Consider the following 15997-nt stretch of genomic DNA (forward strand, 5'->3'; position numbering starts at 1 on the left):
TCTGTGTAAATACATTTTATTTTCTTTACAAATGGGTAATTGAAACTACTGTCCATCTTCTGATTGAACAACACAGTGGAAATGAAACTATTCATTCATTCACATTGCTAGTTTTAACAAAATGCTTAAAAGTAACGCAGTCATCCCGGAGAAAAGCACACAGAAGTTATCACAGTCTAATGAAGGCCTATATCTACATCAAAGGGGAAAAACAGCTAGAAAGAAAAGACTCTATAAAGAGTTATAATGTAATCATCTACTCCTTGCTATGAATGTTCTGGTCACAAAATAGAAAAATATTTGCTTACAAAATGAGGTTTTGTTTTTTGTTTTTTTAAAAGAGGAAAACCGCCTCTTTCCTACATAGTAGTCTGCATGCAGAGAACTTGGGGTGTGTTGCAGAGAACAAGAAAGGAAATGGTATGAAGAATCCAATCAAATTCTTGGCATAGACAAGTCGCTTTGCAGCGGCTGACTCTTGGATGCAGACCCTTCCCACGTTATCTTTTTCACACAACTCTGGCATTTAGGGGGAAATTGTAACATGAGAAACCAGCCTCCTGTGGGCAAGTAACATTCCTTCCAAAGGATAATGACAGCCTCTGTTGTGGTTTTTCTTTTGGGGGGGGGTGGTCAGTAGAACTGGAGGTGGTATGGATGTCCACGGCATACGCATTCACTTCTTTGCCATCAAACAGGTTTAAAAACAAAACAAAAAACCAACATACAGATTGTGTGAACAGAGATAGTAGAGGGATGGATGTCCAAATCACTGGCAATGATGACCACAATGTTATTTTTAGCTCTTTGAAAAGCTATCTGCTTTCCCTAGCCACAGCTTTCACAATAGCTTCAAAGTTTTCTACTATAGTCCAAGCCTGCCACCTGGTGGCCGCCAGCAAGTACCATCCTTTGTAAACAATGTAGAGTAGTAACTTCCACCTATGGTAACTAATGATTCCAGCAAAGTACCTAGGCAACTAATCTCTAATATTCTTCTTTTAAAAAACACAAAAAACAGATGTATTATTGAAGAGAAAATATAAATCTTTATACATGCTGGTATCCAGCCTACATAAGAAAAACACTATAAAGGTATCTTAAGTCTGTTGTCATACTGTGACATCACCCTACCCTCTGGAAGGCACTATCCGTTCCCACCCACTCTTTCCTCAGCAGAGCACAGACTTGCCAGGGAGCATCATTTAAAGCTATGCAGAAAGCCCAAAACCCCTTGTTTTGTTTGACAGTTATTTTAAAAAGTCAAGTTCAGGATATGAGATACATTTTAATTTTTTAAAAAACGAAGTTTCACATGGGTTTTTTCAGTGCTGCTTTTCTCACGCTGACAAGGTACGCGTCATAGATGATGTTTAGGAAGTTGTCGTCATTCTGAAGGGGGAAAGGCATATACTTTGTTAATAATATGAATTTTAAAACCACAGAGAAATTAAAACTCTACATTTTTTTAACCATTGTGTTCATTAATGCACTGAGAAATGCAAATTTAGATCCTATGAAGCCCACTGAGCGGTCTTGAGCATGCCACCCACTGTCATCCTAATTATTCTCCTGGGTTTTTGCTGAGGCTAAAATGTTGTTCTAAGCAACTTGGAGCAAAGGCAGGATAAAACTACTTCTACAGTCAGCGGTAGCTCTAAGCAGGATCCCCACTGCTGGCTGTCAGAATGAACAACATTTGGGCACAGGTCAGCAACTCCCAATTGACTGCAGTGCATAGGAAGATTTGTTGCATCTAACATGTTTCAGACCTTGTGAGAAACTAAAGCTGCTGTCAATGGTCTGGGCTCTAGCTACTGATAAGACAGCTGCAAACCGGGGGCTATTTTTTTCCAGGGCACACAGGTACCTAATTGTAGACTTACAATATGGTAAGTCTTACTTTCATTATAACCAAACTGGACCATCAGCCAACTTAGCAAAATGGAGAAGTAACCTGTGTAACAAAACAAAACAAAACAAAACAGTCAGTTGAGGATTATCTACACAAAAATGCTGTATGCTTACTGGTGACAATTCATTCCAACTCTCCGCTCGCTCTCATCTTCTAGTGTGACAGATGCAAATAGTTTTTAAGAGAGGACAAGGACAGATGAGAAATGTAATGGATGCTTTACCTGGATCAGATGTAGTAATGTTTCCTGCAGTTGTAGCTTTGTCAGTGAGCTGCTGTTTGTAACAGCTGCTTCTGGGTTCTGCACAGACAGGTTGTTAGTGGAACTAGAAACAGCTTCTTGGTTCACGACGGGCAGCCATCCACCTTCACTTGGCTTTGGCGGTGCTGGGGCAGACTGACTGAACACCATCGGGGACATCAGTAGTGAAGGAGCTACAGTAGCAGGAATTCGCTGCGGTGAGATGACCTGCTCATCACACACAAGGACATCACATTCAATTACACGTCAACCACAGCTATACAAAGGAATCTGAGGTGGCATTAAAAAACTATCTGGCAAGCAGCTTACTGCCTTTCTGGAAGGTGAACTCAACCCTGCTGGAGCTGGCAGTCATCCTAGCAAGGCAGAAAAATATTCCTGGGTTGAGGGTGATAGGGTCATTTCCAATTTGATGTGCCACCAAGCATAGAGTTGAGGTGGCTCTTGCAGTCCAGAGAACCTGGATAGCCATTGTGAAGATAGTGAGATGGCGCCAAGGGAATGGACCCAGAGCCAAAGAAACCACCCGAATGGAGAAAGGCTGCTTCCTGGAGACCGAATCATTCAGACATAGGTTAGATGTAAGAGGGTGGGCAGCTAGAATTCAGAAAAGCCTGAACAGTTTCTCAACCAGAAGGGCCAAAATAGATTCAGTGTTGCAGACCCATGTGTCAGAACTGGGTTGTTGCTGCAGCCTGACAGAAAAATTATGCCAGTTGTGGCTTCTGTTGTCGCAGCAGTGGTATGACCTGCCAGCCCTAAATGGCCAAAAAGCTATGCTTGGGGTATGTATGTATGTATGTGGCAAAATTTCCCATGCAGATCTGAAATTGGCCAACTAATTCTTTGGGTGGAGGGCAGCCCTTTAAGTCAGGAGGCTTGTCAGGTTCTGCCTGAAAAAAAGACCCCTTATTTATTTGTATACACATACTCTGTCTCCCCCCCCCCCCCGATGGTATTCAAGGCAGCTTACAGTTAAAAACAAGAACTGCACAAAACAGAAAATTCAATCATCAAAACACAATGAAACATTGATAGAATTAAAACTATAAACATATAAAAAATCTGTTTAAAGCATACCAATAATTACAATAAAAACAGCATGGCACCAGCCTTTTAATTAACATTTGGACCCAGCTTCACCCTCCCTACCCTGATGTTTCTCTTCTAATGATTCCATGAGGTTTTTATCTGTTTATACAAGACATTATCTGCTCATGTAAAGCCAAGTGAGGATTTAAGCAGGGCCTGCGCTACAAATCGGTGAAAGGCTGCTGCACTAATGCCTTCAGTTGCTTGAGTTCAAGATTCCAACGTTAAAGCTAAATTAAATAGATGCTGGCAGACAGGAAGAGACGGTACACTGACGATCCAGTTGCTGAATCTCGTCTTTGCTAAGCAGGGTGATTAATTGGAAACCATTAATTCATTTTATCTAATGGTTGGGAGAGCTATATATCACCTGTAGTTATACATTTTGGCAGCCCCATACATTATGAACAAGCAGCCTGTTTTGAAGAGCAGATTGCATTTTGCTCCACATTACCATGGTCAGCAAGGTCTAAGGCTTCCGTCTCTAAGGCGGAGTCTAATCCCACACACGTGTATAGCAGATTTGCAGGCTTCTGTTGACAATGGCCATGCTTTTAAAGGAAAGTACCGTATTTGTCACCCTATAGGGCACACTTTCCCCCCTCCAAAAATGAAGGGGAAATCTGTGTGCGTCCTATGGGCGAATACAGGCTTTCGCAGAAGCTTGGAGAGCGAGAGGGGTCGGTGCGCACCAACCCCTCTCGCTCTCCAGGCTTCAGGAAGCTATCAGCAAGCCTGGGGAGCCCACGGGAGTTCCCGCAGGGCTCCCTACGCTGCGGAGAGCAGCCTGCCGCCCAGCGCGCAGGGCGCCTTGAAGCAGAGCGCCCCCTGCTTCGGGCAGACATCCGCAGCGTGGGGAGCCCTACGGGAGTTCTCCCCAGCGCCAGCCCCACAAGCTCGGGGGACATCAGGGAGGCGCAGCGCCGTCATCCCCCTGTTCCCCGACCTAGTTTGGAGGCTGGCGCTGGGGAGAAGCGAGCCCCACAAGCTCGGGGGACAATGGGGAGGCGGAGCACCACCATACCGCTGTTCCCCGACCTGGTTTGGTTTCCCCAACCTGGTTTTGGGGGGGAAATAAAGGAAATTCCCCCCCCCCTTTATTTCCCCCCAAAAAAACTAGAAGCGTCCTATGGGACGAAAAATACGGTAATACTTGTATGCAGCTTAAATAGCTGGATAAGCCTCTCTTCTCTGCCCCAAGGCAGATATTTCAGAATGTTATTTTTAGGGAATTCCTTCAAGGCCTAGGCATTAATTATGCTTGAAGAGACTAACAGACATGGAATGAAACACTTTATTATAACAACTTGGGCTGGAGGCAGGTAATAATTTTAAAGAAAGTGGAAATAGCATACAAACATAACCCAGATGCAGATGTAATGTTCCTGTTCCCCAAAAAATTAGACAGCCTTCCCCAGCAAAGGAGACCTCCTTGTTTGTTAAATGGGCTTTCCTATGATGTCTGACACAGGAAAATGTGGTTTAAGTACTCCTTGTAGACCAGGCTCAAATCTGTGATGTGCTTCCCACATTGACCACTGTGAGGAACAGGATGCTGGACCAAATAGGGCTTTTCTTATATTCTTACAACTAAGGAAATATCTGCAGCTGGGCATGATAGGAAGACGGTGTGCTTCAGCCCATCCTTATTTCTATTCCAACAAACCATATTTATTGGTAATTGGGAAGGTCACATTTGAATACAGCCATAGGTTTTGATTAAAAGGACCCCTTGTCTGCATGGAAAGCACTCTTTTTCCCCACAAGTGGAGGTGTTGTTTGACTTCCCTGACCCACAGGAGTCACTGGGCATAAGTGGCTGCAACAAGAAAAGGGAGGAAAGCCCCAGTGCACAGACAAAACTCCAATGGTTCTTTGGGTCCAAACCATAGTCCTGCTGTCTGACTCTAAACTGGTTTTTTTCACAACTTTTTTTTGTGAAAAATCATTTTCTCTGTGCATAGTTGAAACGGACTGCCTAAGGTATGCTCTTTGAGCAGCTTAGACTTGATCAAGCTTGCGTTTTCTTTGAGTTGATTCAAGTACCACTGTGTTCTGCTTTTCCTAATTGCTTTCGTAACAAGTATTTCCCCTCCACTGAACCTTATACTGCAGATTACAGCTTTGAAGCCAGATGGAGATGCATCACAAGCCAAATCGAAATGAGACCAATAATATGTCGAGTCCACTGCTGAGGAAGTACAAACTGCAGATTCCAGTTACTGAAGGAACTTATGGCGAGGCCTTTAAATGCACATTTGTTCAGTCCCACCACCAATATTCAAGATGTTGTCTAGGTGGCAAGCTGCACCCAGCAGACCCTATAAAACTTGGTCCACTTGAAAGACAGTGGGAGCAGATGAAATGCCAAAAAGCAATTCTAGGGAACAGACTTTTGGGTGCGTTTATTGTCAGGTTCTGCTTTGATTCGCTTTGCCTGAGCATCTGCATGTGTGACTGCGCCAATACTATTTGACTGAAATGTCTGTCCTTAGTTATGGTGACAAATAAGTCTTCAGCTGGCAGCAATACACTATAGTACAGATTAGCAGCAATGCTCATCCGGAAGTCTTTACAAACTTAAATATTTCTGTAGAATAGACACAGGTAATACTGCCAAAGTCTGGAGCAAGAACTTCCTCACTTAGAACTTTTAGGCCAAATGTCTCTGAAGTTTGAGCTTGCTTGCTATTGGCTCAGCATACCAGCAGCAGCCCTTTCTACCACTGTAGCTGTAGCCTTCATTAAGCAGCTTTTTTATGGGCGCTTGAACCCTGACAAAGCTTCTGTACTTTTATAGTTCTATAGTAGAATGTGGCAAAGAGACAAAACCTAACATATAAGCTATATAAGGAGACCTGGAAAATGGCATCCTAAGAAATGGCACCCAGGAAACATGGCAACCACAATGTAAGCTGGCAGTTAGGTTAGTGGCTGAGGAAAGCTGTCTTTGCATGTGAAAAAGTTATGGCTGGCAAGCAGTGGCACACAGGAAAAAGCTTTAAAAACCAGTGGGTTTCAAGCTTCAAGGGAGCACTTAGGCCTGGGACAAGAGAACTAGCAACTGGGGGTAGAGTTCATGCCGGTGAAGAAATCTGCTGACATATGTTGTGAAAGGATGGCATAATGAAATTGGCTGTCCGGGGTAATTTTAAAAATTAATCTCTGTTCCTGCTGCTGTCTCCATCAAAACTGATGGCTTTTCAATGAAAATGTGAGCCCCTGGGAAATCTGAACTCCTGGTCCATTTGTGTTTGACACCCGTTTTTAAATCTCAAACCCTTAACACAACCACAAAATAAAGACCTGAGCAAGGCCTATGGAGACAGCCACAGGCTCAGAACTTAGTTATACCCATTATACTATAGAGCCAATTAAATTTGCTGCAGTTGGCAAGACGTGCTTTCTTTCCCCAATAAACTGCTGTCACTGGGGGCAGGTTTAGCCTCCACCAAGTAGTTTCCTGAGGATATTGCTTTATTTTCTCCTGTGTAAGTGAATGGCCCCTATCTACATCTGTAAGAAAACATTAAGAGCTGCACTATGGGATACTGTATTGGTGGAAATAAAACCTGTTTTCCAACCCTGGGCAACCCAGCCCAGAAAGTACCTCCCCTGCAATGCACAGACAATCTCTCAGTTCCATCACAATACTGTGCAATAAAACATTATCTTCCTATGGATAGACTTTGCTGTCCACATTCTGAATAACATCAGCAAGCTGATTAAAGTATCACATCATGAAGCCATTATCAAATTCTATCCCAAATGGTTGTTTTTCCATTTCATTTTAGTCCAAATGTCATAAGCATCATCCTCAGACACAGGGTCAATGAATCATCAAATTCCAACTTTTCTTGTTTTGACACCTCCTGCACTTTCACACTTTCTATTAGTTCAAATTATAGAGCCTAACAATAAGCTCAATTTCCAGTTTTATTTAATAGTGTGCTTGGCTGCAGTCTATGGAGGAGAGGCTGGAGAAAATGGCAGACTGCACAACAAAAGCAGCAGCCAAAAGCCAAGCCCCCACAGCTGCACAGATCCCATTTGCCCAAGTGAGGGATTTCCAAGGATTATTAAAGGGATCATTTAACTTTGGAAGTGGTGGGAGTGATTTGTATTATAATTTAAAAATGCCCTTTCTTGGATGCAGCTTGACAACAGCAAAATATGCTAGTATAACTGAAAAACCCTTTATAAACAAATCAAGAAATCAAGTGCTGAAGGTCAATGGAAAAGCAAAACTATATTCCATAGGGACACAGCTATGAAAACCTAGATTCACTTGGGATCAGTAGTATCAGTGGATGTGCAGGCAAGGGATCTTTAGCCTAGTTGCCCATCCCAGCTGTATTCCTCCTTACCACCCTTTGCCATTAGGCTTCACTCAAATGTTGGCATAAGGAGAAATAGCTAGCATGCAGTTGGGTGGAGTCCCAGGTAGCATTGATGCAATGATGGAAATTACCTGTGACCCAATATCTATGTGCAATTTGTCCAATTTCTGCTTTTCTTCCATTATAGTTTGGAAGCGAAAAGATTTCAGAAACTGAGTGAATTATTTATCCATTCCTGCAAGTTTGCACCTAGTTCATGTGTTACTTCCTATACATGGTGGTAAGCACATATCCCAAGAATGAGGCTCACACTCTACCCCATATATTACCCTATTCGCCAATGTCTGAAATGACTCTAACAATATTCAGTATCTCCAGTGAACACACAGGACTCTCACAAATGCACAGGAGCAGTGTCATGCTTGCAATGGTATGCACATGCAGAGCTACTCCTTTTGGAAATGAATGGGGAAACTCTTGTGCACATGGCATCTTCATATACCTATCAGAGCTCCTGTGCACACAAATACTTGCTGGATGTTAACTTTCAGTTCCTGCAATAAGAGACAAGTTCTCAGAGGCAAAAGCAAGCAATACCTCTGCCTTCATGCATATAAAGCACACTGCCTCAAATAAGCCATCCAAGGAACTGAGTGGACCAGCAATCCTTCATTACAGCTCTGAAAGCCATTACAGTCGTACCTTGGAAGTCAAATGGAATCCATTCCAGAAGTCCGTTCGACTTCCAAAACGTTCAAAAACCAAAGTGTGGCTTCTGATTAGCTGCAGGAAGCTCCTGCAGCCAATCAAGCCACGGAAGCCTTCTTAGACGTTCGGCATCCAAAAACAGGTTGCAAACTGGAACAGTCACTTTTTGGTGTTTGGGAGCCAAAATGTTCGAGAACTAAGCTGTTCAAAAACCAAGGTACGACTGTACTGGCTATGGTCTAACGATGCAGAGGAAATTCAGGTACAAAATGTCCACTTGCCCCCCTTGAAAAGGCCTGCCCCACTTCAAGAACTTTTGAATCTGGGGATGACTTGACATGAGGTTCACCCACAAACGTAAAAGGTTTTTGATTTGTTGGGACATTTGCTGGTGAATGGAAGCTGCACACAAAAAACACTTGTTTTTTTTCAAATCTACATGCTTGAAAAAACTCAAGCTAAGCCCAAAGGGTTGTTAAAATGAATTAAGGAGCAGTCTTTGGACACCACTAGTATGGACCATGAACTAGCCTACAGTTCCCCAATGCTAGAACTGAGAGGTGTACTTTTGGTTTTTGAATGTTGAAAGTAGAAGAACAAGCAGCCTGTTGATCCAAGGTTCTCGGACTCTAGGATCTATCAAATCTATTGCTGGTTTACCTGAAAAAGAGGAGGCTGTTTTTCTGTGTTTGAAGCCTTGTCCATCCAGGAATCCAGAGGTTTTAGGGTGGTGCTGCTCTGAGTAACCACGGGAAACTTGGCTGCCAAGGTTGGCCGACTGGATACATGCAACTGCTGCTCCTGTTGCACTATCTGAAGTTTCTTTAATAACTCTTGTGGTGAAATTACTCCAGAATTTCCAGATTGGTTCCCAGAGAGAGGAAGGGACTGTCCGGGAAGCTTGGATTGTTCTTTACCAAGGGCTGGAGGCCCCAAAGTCTGACCTGGGAGAGAGCCATTGAAATACATGAGATGAGGCTGTGTGGCATTCTTTACCTGGGCTCCTGAGGAGACAGCAGGAGCCCTGGTGAAGACTGATGCAGCAGAACTCACTGGTCCTGCATTGCTGGGCTCCATTTTTGTCATTTGTCCTGACTGGCTTTGGAGCTGCTGCAGCAGGCTGCGTGTGCTGGCGGCATCTTGGACTGGATGAGATGTCCGAATGCCATGAGAAGCCACAGGCTGGAAGAGTCCCGTGAAAACCTCCCCTACCGAAGGGACGCTGCCGTTCTCACACATCCGGTTCTCAGGGAGTTCGGAGACTGGGTGAAGCTCTGCTCCACGCACCATCAGTTTCTGAATGGCCGGGCAAAGCTGCTTCTCTGCTGTGGGCGAGTGTCTTCCAGGTTCCTCATAGGACAGAGAGCGCACCACCCCTTGCCTCAGAGGAAAGTTTTCTTGGTGGAGTTTTTGTGACTGCTCTGAGGTATCTTGGTATATGTTAGACTTTTCCTGCTTTCCAAAGAGCGTTGTGAGAGATAAGTGTTGTGGTTCAGGGTCTATTTTCTGGTGGGGGAGCGGGGAGGAGAAAAGAAAGCCAGTTTAATTCAGAAAAATAAAGGCAAAATAAAGGTTTGGCTAGCAGCATCAAAGGAAGAGAGAGAACAGCAGATGCCACTGTACGTTCTCCGAAAGCTGAACAAATGGCTTTTCTACAAACAATTGGTAAGATCACAGACGTTCTGTTTGTGGCAGAAGCATGAGTTTGGAACCAGTTGGTGGGAAGATGGTTGGTGAGGACAGTTATAAGGAGAGAAGTGGTGGACAGGGGACAGCTCCTCCTATATGCTGCTTCTTCAGCACACACCACACTTTCCTGACACTGCCTCACAGCTTGCTCCAGTAAGTGTTGGGTCTCTCCCTCCCTCCCTTCATCATCACTCAGCAGCAGAACCTCTTCACCTCCAGTGAACTGGCTAGCAAACTACCATTTATTTTATTTACTGTATGATTCTTTATCTGAGTGTAGCAAAGGGTGTAAAATTACACAGCACTGCACAAAAGGTCGCAGTACAGCGGCACCTCGGTTTCCAAACGTCTCCATTGATGAATGTTTGGGTTTCGAACACGCCTTGGAAGTCAAACGGCTTCTGCTGAGTGTATATGTTATTTTTCTCTATTAAATTTGCAGACTGCCCTTTGTGCCTCGGTTTTCAAAACTCAAACGGTCTTCCAGAACAGATTACGTTCGAAAACCGAGGTACCACTGTATAGCAGAGCTTATCTACCTGTTTGCTGACTGTACGTACTAAATTATTATTAACAACTCACACCTGGTATATGAAGCTTCATTTCAACAGTTTTCTTGAATCTTTATGTGGGTGGAGGAAACAGGTTGAATTTAGTTTTGTTTAATTTACTTTTTATTTCTATGGCTAGAATCATTTCGGTCTAATTTTGCATCTTCGCTTCACAAAGCAATATACCTAGAGTACAGCCTGAAGATATATGAGGTCACCACCTTACTGAAGCTAAGCAGGTCTGGGTCTGTTCAGTGCTTAGATGGGTGACTCTTGGCAGCCATATGCACAATGCATGGAGTTCCACGGCAGAAGAAAGATGGGACATAAATGTAAGAAATCAAATTTAAACAAAAGAGTTCATACTCTGGATTTCTTAACAGTTAACTGATCTGGCTCAGTAATCAAGAGCACACACCCTTGTTTAAGAATGTAAGGTGCTTTGGTAGGGATCAGACCAAGATCAAACTTTTCCGATATTTGTTAAAAGAATCCTACAAATCAAGAGGCAAGAGGTGGCCTGCTGATGGAGCACAGTCTTCCTTCTCCCTATCTCTGAAATATTGCACACAAACAGCGCTGTGTGTTGTTTCCTGATTAAGGGCATAAAATTGGACAGCACAGATCTGTCAGCTTTGAACATGATGTGTGATTATGAGCTGTATCTTAGTCCTCCCAGCCCAGTGTTCATGAATATCATACACTTTGCAATGGGCTATAAAATTTCATTCTAATGTAAACAGAATTGCATTACAAAACTCCATTCAAATTGCATCCACTGTAAGAAGAATTGAAAGGTTTTAAGAATCAAAGGGGTACTATGAAAGGCAGGCATAACTCCTAACGCCAACACAGGGAAAAAGCAATCACTAGAAGCCTACAGGTACTCTTATTAATACTTAGGATTCAAAGTCTGTAAATCATAGATGGTCACTACTGAAGGAGTTTTAAGAGCAGCAACAGAAATGGTGTCCCTCTCAAAATAGGAAAGGGGGGGAAAAGAGATCAGCATCAAACACAAAGGTGGGGGGAGAGAAAATAAAATTTTATTAAATGGTAAAATGCCCTTATAAACCAGTGAAATGCTTGATGTTCTTCACTAAACTGCATTGGGCATTTTGTTGTCTTATAAGATGAATATGTTTTTCAGGGGCACTGAAAGAACAACAACATCCAAATAAAAAAACAAGCTATAATACAAATTGTTATATAACATAATCACCAGTGCCCCTGAATTATATGCATTATGTTACATAGCCTCATTCTCAATGGGCTTTCTGTCCTAAATTTCAAATGGAATACTACCAGACTGCTGAGGGTAACTAAGCTACTGACTGAAGTGGTGGTAAAGTTTTGTTCTTATTTATAAAAGAAAGAAAAAACTTTAACAGTAAGCCCATTCCTCACCCCAAAATTAATAGATTTCACCTGTCCCCAAAAGTTGTTGATGTTCCCCCTTTCTTTAGGGGATGAATAGTCCTGTAAAGGGGGTGAGGTAATATTTGGCCTAGCATGGCCAAGGGCTGCCCACGCCTCTCTGTTCAGCCATTCCAATAATACACCTTTGCTTTAAAAACGTTTATTTTGTAGTAATTGTTTTCTGAAAGCTGTGTGCTCTACTGATGCATACAGCCAAATATGCTGGAGCCCTCATCCAGACTTTTTAAAAAATGAGTTCCGAAAAGCAGCGTGACTACCTGTGGTAAAGATACATACCACCACACCAGGGTAATGAAATTGTGGATCATGGTTGGGTTGAGAGCAAAACTGGATGCGATGGCAGAGCTTCACCCAGCAAGGTAATCTTTTTTTATTGCACAGAAAGGCTCCTAACACAGACTCATAAGCCTTCTAAACTAAGAAGCTTAGGGTTAAGAAAGTAAATACAATAGCATACCTGGACTTGTTGAGGAATACACTGGTGCTGAGTTTCGCTAGGCTTCACTGGGATTGGTTTGATCAAGTTGGGGTTGTCATATATAGCAGAAGAACTGGTTATCTGTTTTGGCTCTGAGCACATTTTACACTGCAACACACAAACAAAAATATTGCTACATTAATTCTTTTTATAGAAAGCAATTTTTATTTTCAATCTCTCCATCCCCGCGAAAAAAAGAATACAGTACAGTTAAACTTGAGAAGAGAAAACAGAACTGACAAATTGACAAATGTCCATGAGGATCAAGGGTACCTGAAGGAAAGACAATTGGATTTTCTTGGAACATGAGCCACATGCAATATAAGTGCAGGAAATATCCATACGAGGGATTTTATACAGATCGTCTTCCATTCTAATCGTCTCTTCACTCTGCTCTTAACCTATATTTCATGCAGACTAAAGGCTAGACTTAGATTTAAAAGGGTAAAAAACATTAGAAAAACAAAACAAAAACAGCAGTGGCTTCAGGTTATCCAGATAGCACATGACATTTGATATAACAGTAGATTTTCGTCCCTGACAAGGCTCTTGAGACATCAAACATATTCAGAATCATAATAAAAGAAATGTAACATAATAAAATAGTAGAATAGCAAAGGGGGGGGGGACCCCCAGAATCATACCCACCAGTAAAATTCAACAGAATAAAACATAGTTAAAAACCAACTACAGAAGACTGGGCAAATTAAAAACAACCACTTGGCCCACAAAAGAAATTAAACTGGCAGTGGCAAACTTCTCAGTTCCATCAGGATCTGGTATGGCTGGGCAACCCCAGGCGGTAGAGGATCAGAAGAAAGAACGAGGGGGGGGGGCTTGTAGGTTGGTGCCCAGGAATGGAAGATGGAGGTCCCCTCCTTGTGACTCCAGATGTAGCACTGTGGTGGGGGAGAGATGTGCTGGCTCTCTTCATTGCTCCTGCTGCAGAGTCCCATTGGGGAGTGAGAAGGACCCTGACCAGCCAGGGGGAGGGTCTGAGCAGGAGGACTCAGTGGGGAAGATGGAGTCAGAAGGGTCTTGTCGCAGAGCAGAAGGCACCACCTCTGTAGGTGGGATCAGACACACCCGCCCAGGCTAAGCACATATCTGAATGCAGTATCAGGAGGTGAGAGTGTATTGAGAGTGATCTCACCCCGCCTCGTATTTAAAAGCTAGGCACGAGTGGTGTGACAACCACAGGACATCTCTGTTGCTTCTGTTCACTTTTGCATCTCTTGCCTTCCACATGTACCTTGGAATCATGACTTCTGGACTAATTGCCTGCTGCTGAGCCTGCACCATTATTAGTATGAATAACTATCTTTTCTTTGGAAGCTGCTTTAGACCATTGGTCCATCTAGCTCACAATTGTGTGCACTTGACTAGCAGCAGCTGTACAGGATTTCGGATGGAAGACATTGACACCAGCAAGGAAGGGAGTGTATCTAGCTTCAGGTTAGACTGGTGGATACTATTTATTTATTTGAATTATAAATACTTTATACTTTCATTTGCTGTTCTACTAAACATCACTAGAGAATGTGAAATGATAAAAAGCACAAGCTAAATAATAATACAAATGTTAAAAAAATAAGAAGCAGTTATCACAACTGAAACAAGCAGCAGCAGCAGCAATAATCAGTAAAACAGCAATTGAGAAAACCAGTAATGGACTTCATGTTTCTTTGCTTAGTGATTATCCCAAACTGCAGTGCAAAGAGGGTCTATGAAGGATACAAAAGCTGATTCCATCACATGGAATTCAGTCACAAAATGATAAAATGTAAAACAGCTATTTTGAGAAGCGTGGTGGTCCTGATGTGCAGTGGCTTTTGATGCAAATAAAACTGTAAAATGTGTCATCTTTGCTTAGCCTAATGTACATGATCTCCAGCTTTGAGAGGACAGCTATTCCTGTATCAAAGGGCTTCCGAACATAAAATTCTCTATGATAGATTATTTTCTTAGCAACCAATTACGATAAAGAAATAGAGGGATGGGGTGGAATAAGAAGCAGACATGGACTGACTGACTCATCCTTCAAACAAATGTTTTCTAACAAAGAGAGAAAAAATGAAACCACTTCAGTATGAGTGTAGTCTTCTACACAATCTTTTCTACTGTACAATAAAAGGGGGAAAAACAATTAAATACCAAGCATAAAAATGGGTTTTTCTTTGTTCCTTCGGAGGGAATGTGACCCTATCTGGAACAAGTACTTGCCTATCTTCTGAACATGGGAGCTACCCAACCAAAGAGACTCTGCCTTCTCAAGATTCAAACACAGTTCATTGGCCCTCATCAGCCCACCACTGCATTCAGACACCTGATTCAGAGCTTTCACAGCCTCTCCTGATTCAGATGTTATGGGGAAATGGAGCTACGTATCATCAGTGTACCAATGACATCTTGCCCACAAACCTCCTCTGACTGCCCCCAATGGCTTCGTATAAATGCTAATAGCACTGGGCCCTGCAGGACCCCACAGCACAAGTGCCAGGGGGCCAGGGAGTATTCATCCAGTGCTACACTCAGAACGCAGCCATGAAGGTAAGGACAGAACCATCATAATATGGTGCCTCCAATACTAATTCCTCTGAGTCAGTCCAGCAGGATACTGTGGGCAATAGTGTCAAAAGCCACCAAGAGATTGAGCAGAAGTAACACAGTAGTGCTCTCCATCTCTTTCACAATGAAGGTCATCCATCAGAGCAACTAAAGCTGATTCAGTTCCAAAACCGAGTCCGAACCCAGACAGTAGTGCATTTAGATAAATCTAGTCTCATCCAAGAATACTTGCAGGTATTGTTTTATACAGGATAGGCCTCACCTTGGTATATTCATCTTTGGCTTTGTTGAGCATCCGTAGGATATCCACTTCTTTGCTGTCACCCAAATTCAGGCTTACTGGGGAAATTCCAGTGCCAGCCCCCTGCTGTGCTTTCAGTTGTTCTTGCTGAGTTAAACTGGAAATGAAGGGTGAAGTTAAAAATGAGGGAGAAAATGGAGTTCAATTCCAACTGCTTCAAATCATTTAGCAGACATTAAGAATGGTTCCAAGGTTGTTGTTTTGGAGGAGAAGGGCTATCTCATAAGGTTTGCCTGGGTTGATAATGTAATTTCTCAAATTTTGTGCACACTGGGCCATAAAAGACTTAAATATCCCTAACACAGTCACAGATCGTCTGGCTGGGAAGTACATTAAACCACAGCTCATTTTATGATTGCTGGTGATGGTAGGGTGGCGAATATACACAAACAAGTCTTTAACTGCTAGTAAATGACCAATTTCCTGCCCCAGCTGTTTTATAATTACTGCAAACTGCTGATAATTCTAACACACAGTCACTTGGCTGAACTGCAGTGCAGTTTTAACTAGATGAAATGCTGCTATTATAACCCACTAAACATGGTTTACAATCATACAAATCCTCACAAACTAGTCTTTTACTGAAGAAAATTAGCAGTCTGAGAGACATTTAATCACCAAAAACTGCAGGGAGAGCTGATTAGCCACAGTTA

General features: G+C 42.8%; 1 protein-coding gene across 9 annotated transcripts in view; it reads right to left on the bottom strand.

The window, feature by feature from the left end:
- DCP1B (decapping mRNA 1B) overlaps positions 1 to 15997 on the bottom strand; it is a 36478-nt gene continuing 20481 nt past the window's right edge. For all 9 annotated transcript variants that reach the window (XM_083402145.1, XM_083402147.1, XM_083402148.1 and 6 more), the window contains 5 exons: positions 15306 to 15441; positions 12455 to 12583; positions 8978 to 9823; positions 2139 to 2384; positions 1 to 1392 (listed from right to left, as the gene is read on the bottom strand). In XM_083402145.1, coding sequence (XP_083258271.1) covers positions 1312 to 1392; positions 2139 to 2384; positions 8978 to 9823; positions 12455 to 12583; positions 15306 to 15441 — 1438 coding nt within the window. In that variant the 3' untranslated portion in view covers positions 1 to 1311. The remainder of the gene's footprint in view (positions 1393 to 2138; positions 2385 to 8977; positions 9824 to 12454; positions 12584 to 15305; positions 15442 to 15997) is intronic.

Source organism: Podarcis tiliguerta, assembly GCF_965153285.1.
Source record: "Podarcis tiliguerta genome assembly, chromosome: 10".
NCBI lineage: Eukaryota > Metazoa > Chordata > Lepidosauria > Squamata > Lacertidae > Podarcis > Podarcis tiliguerta.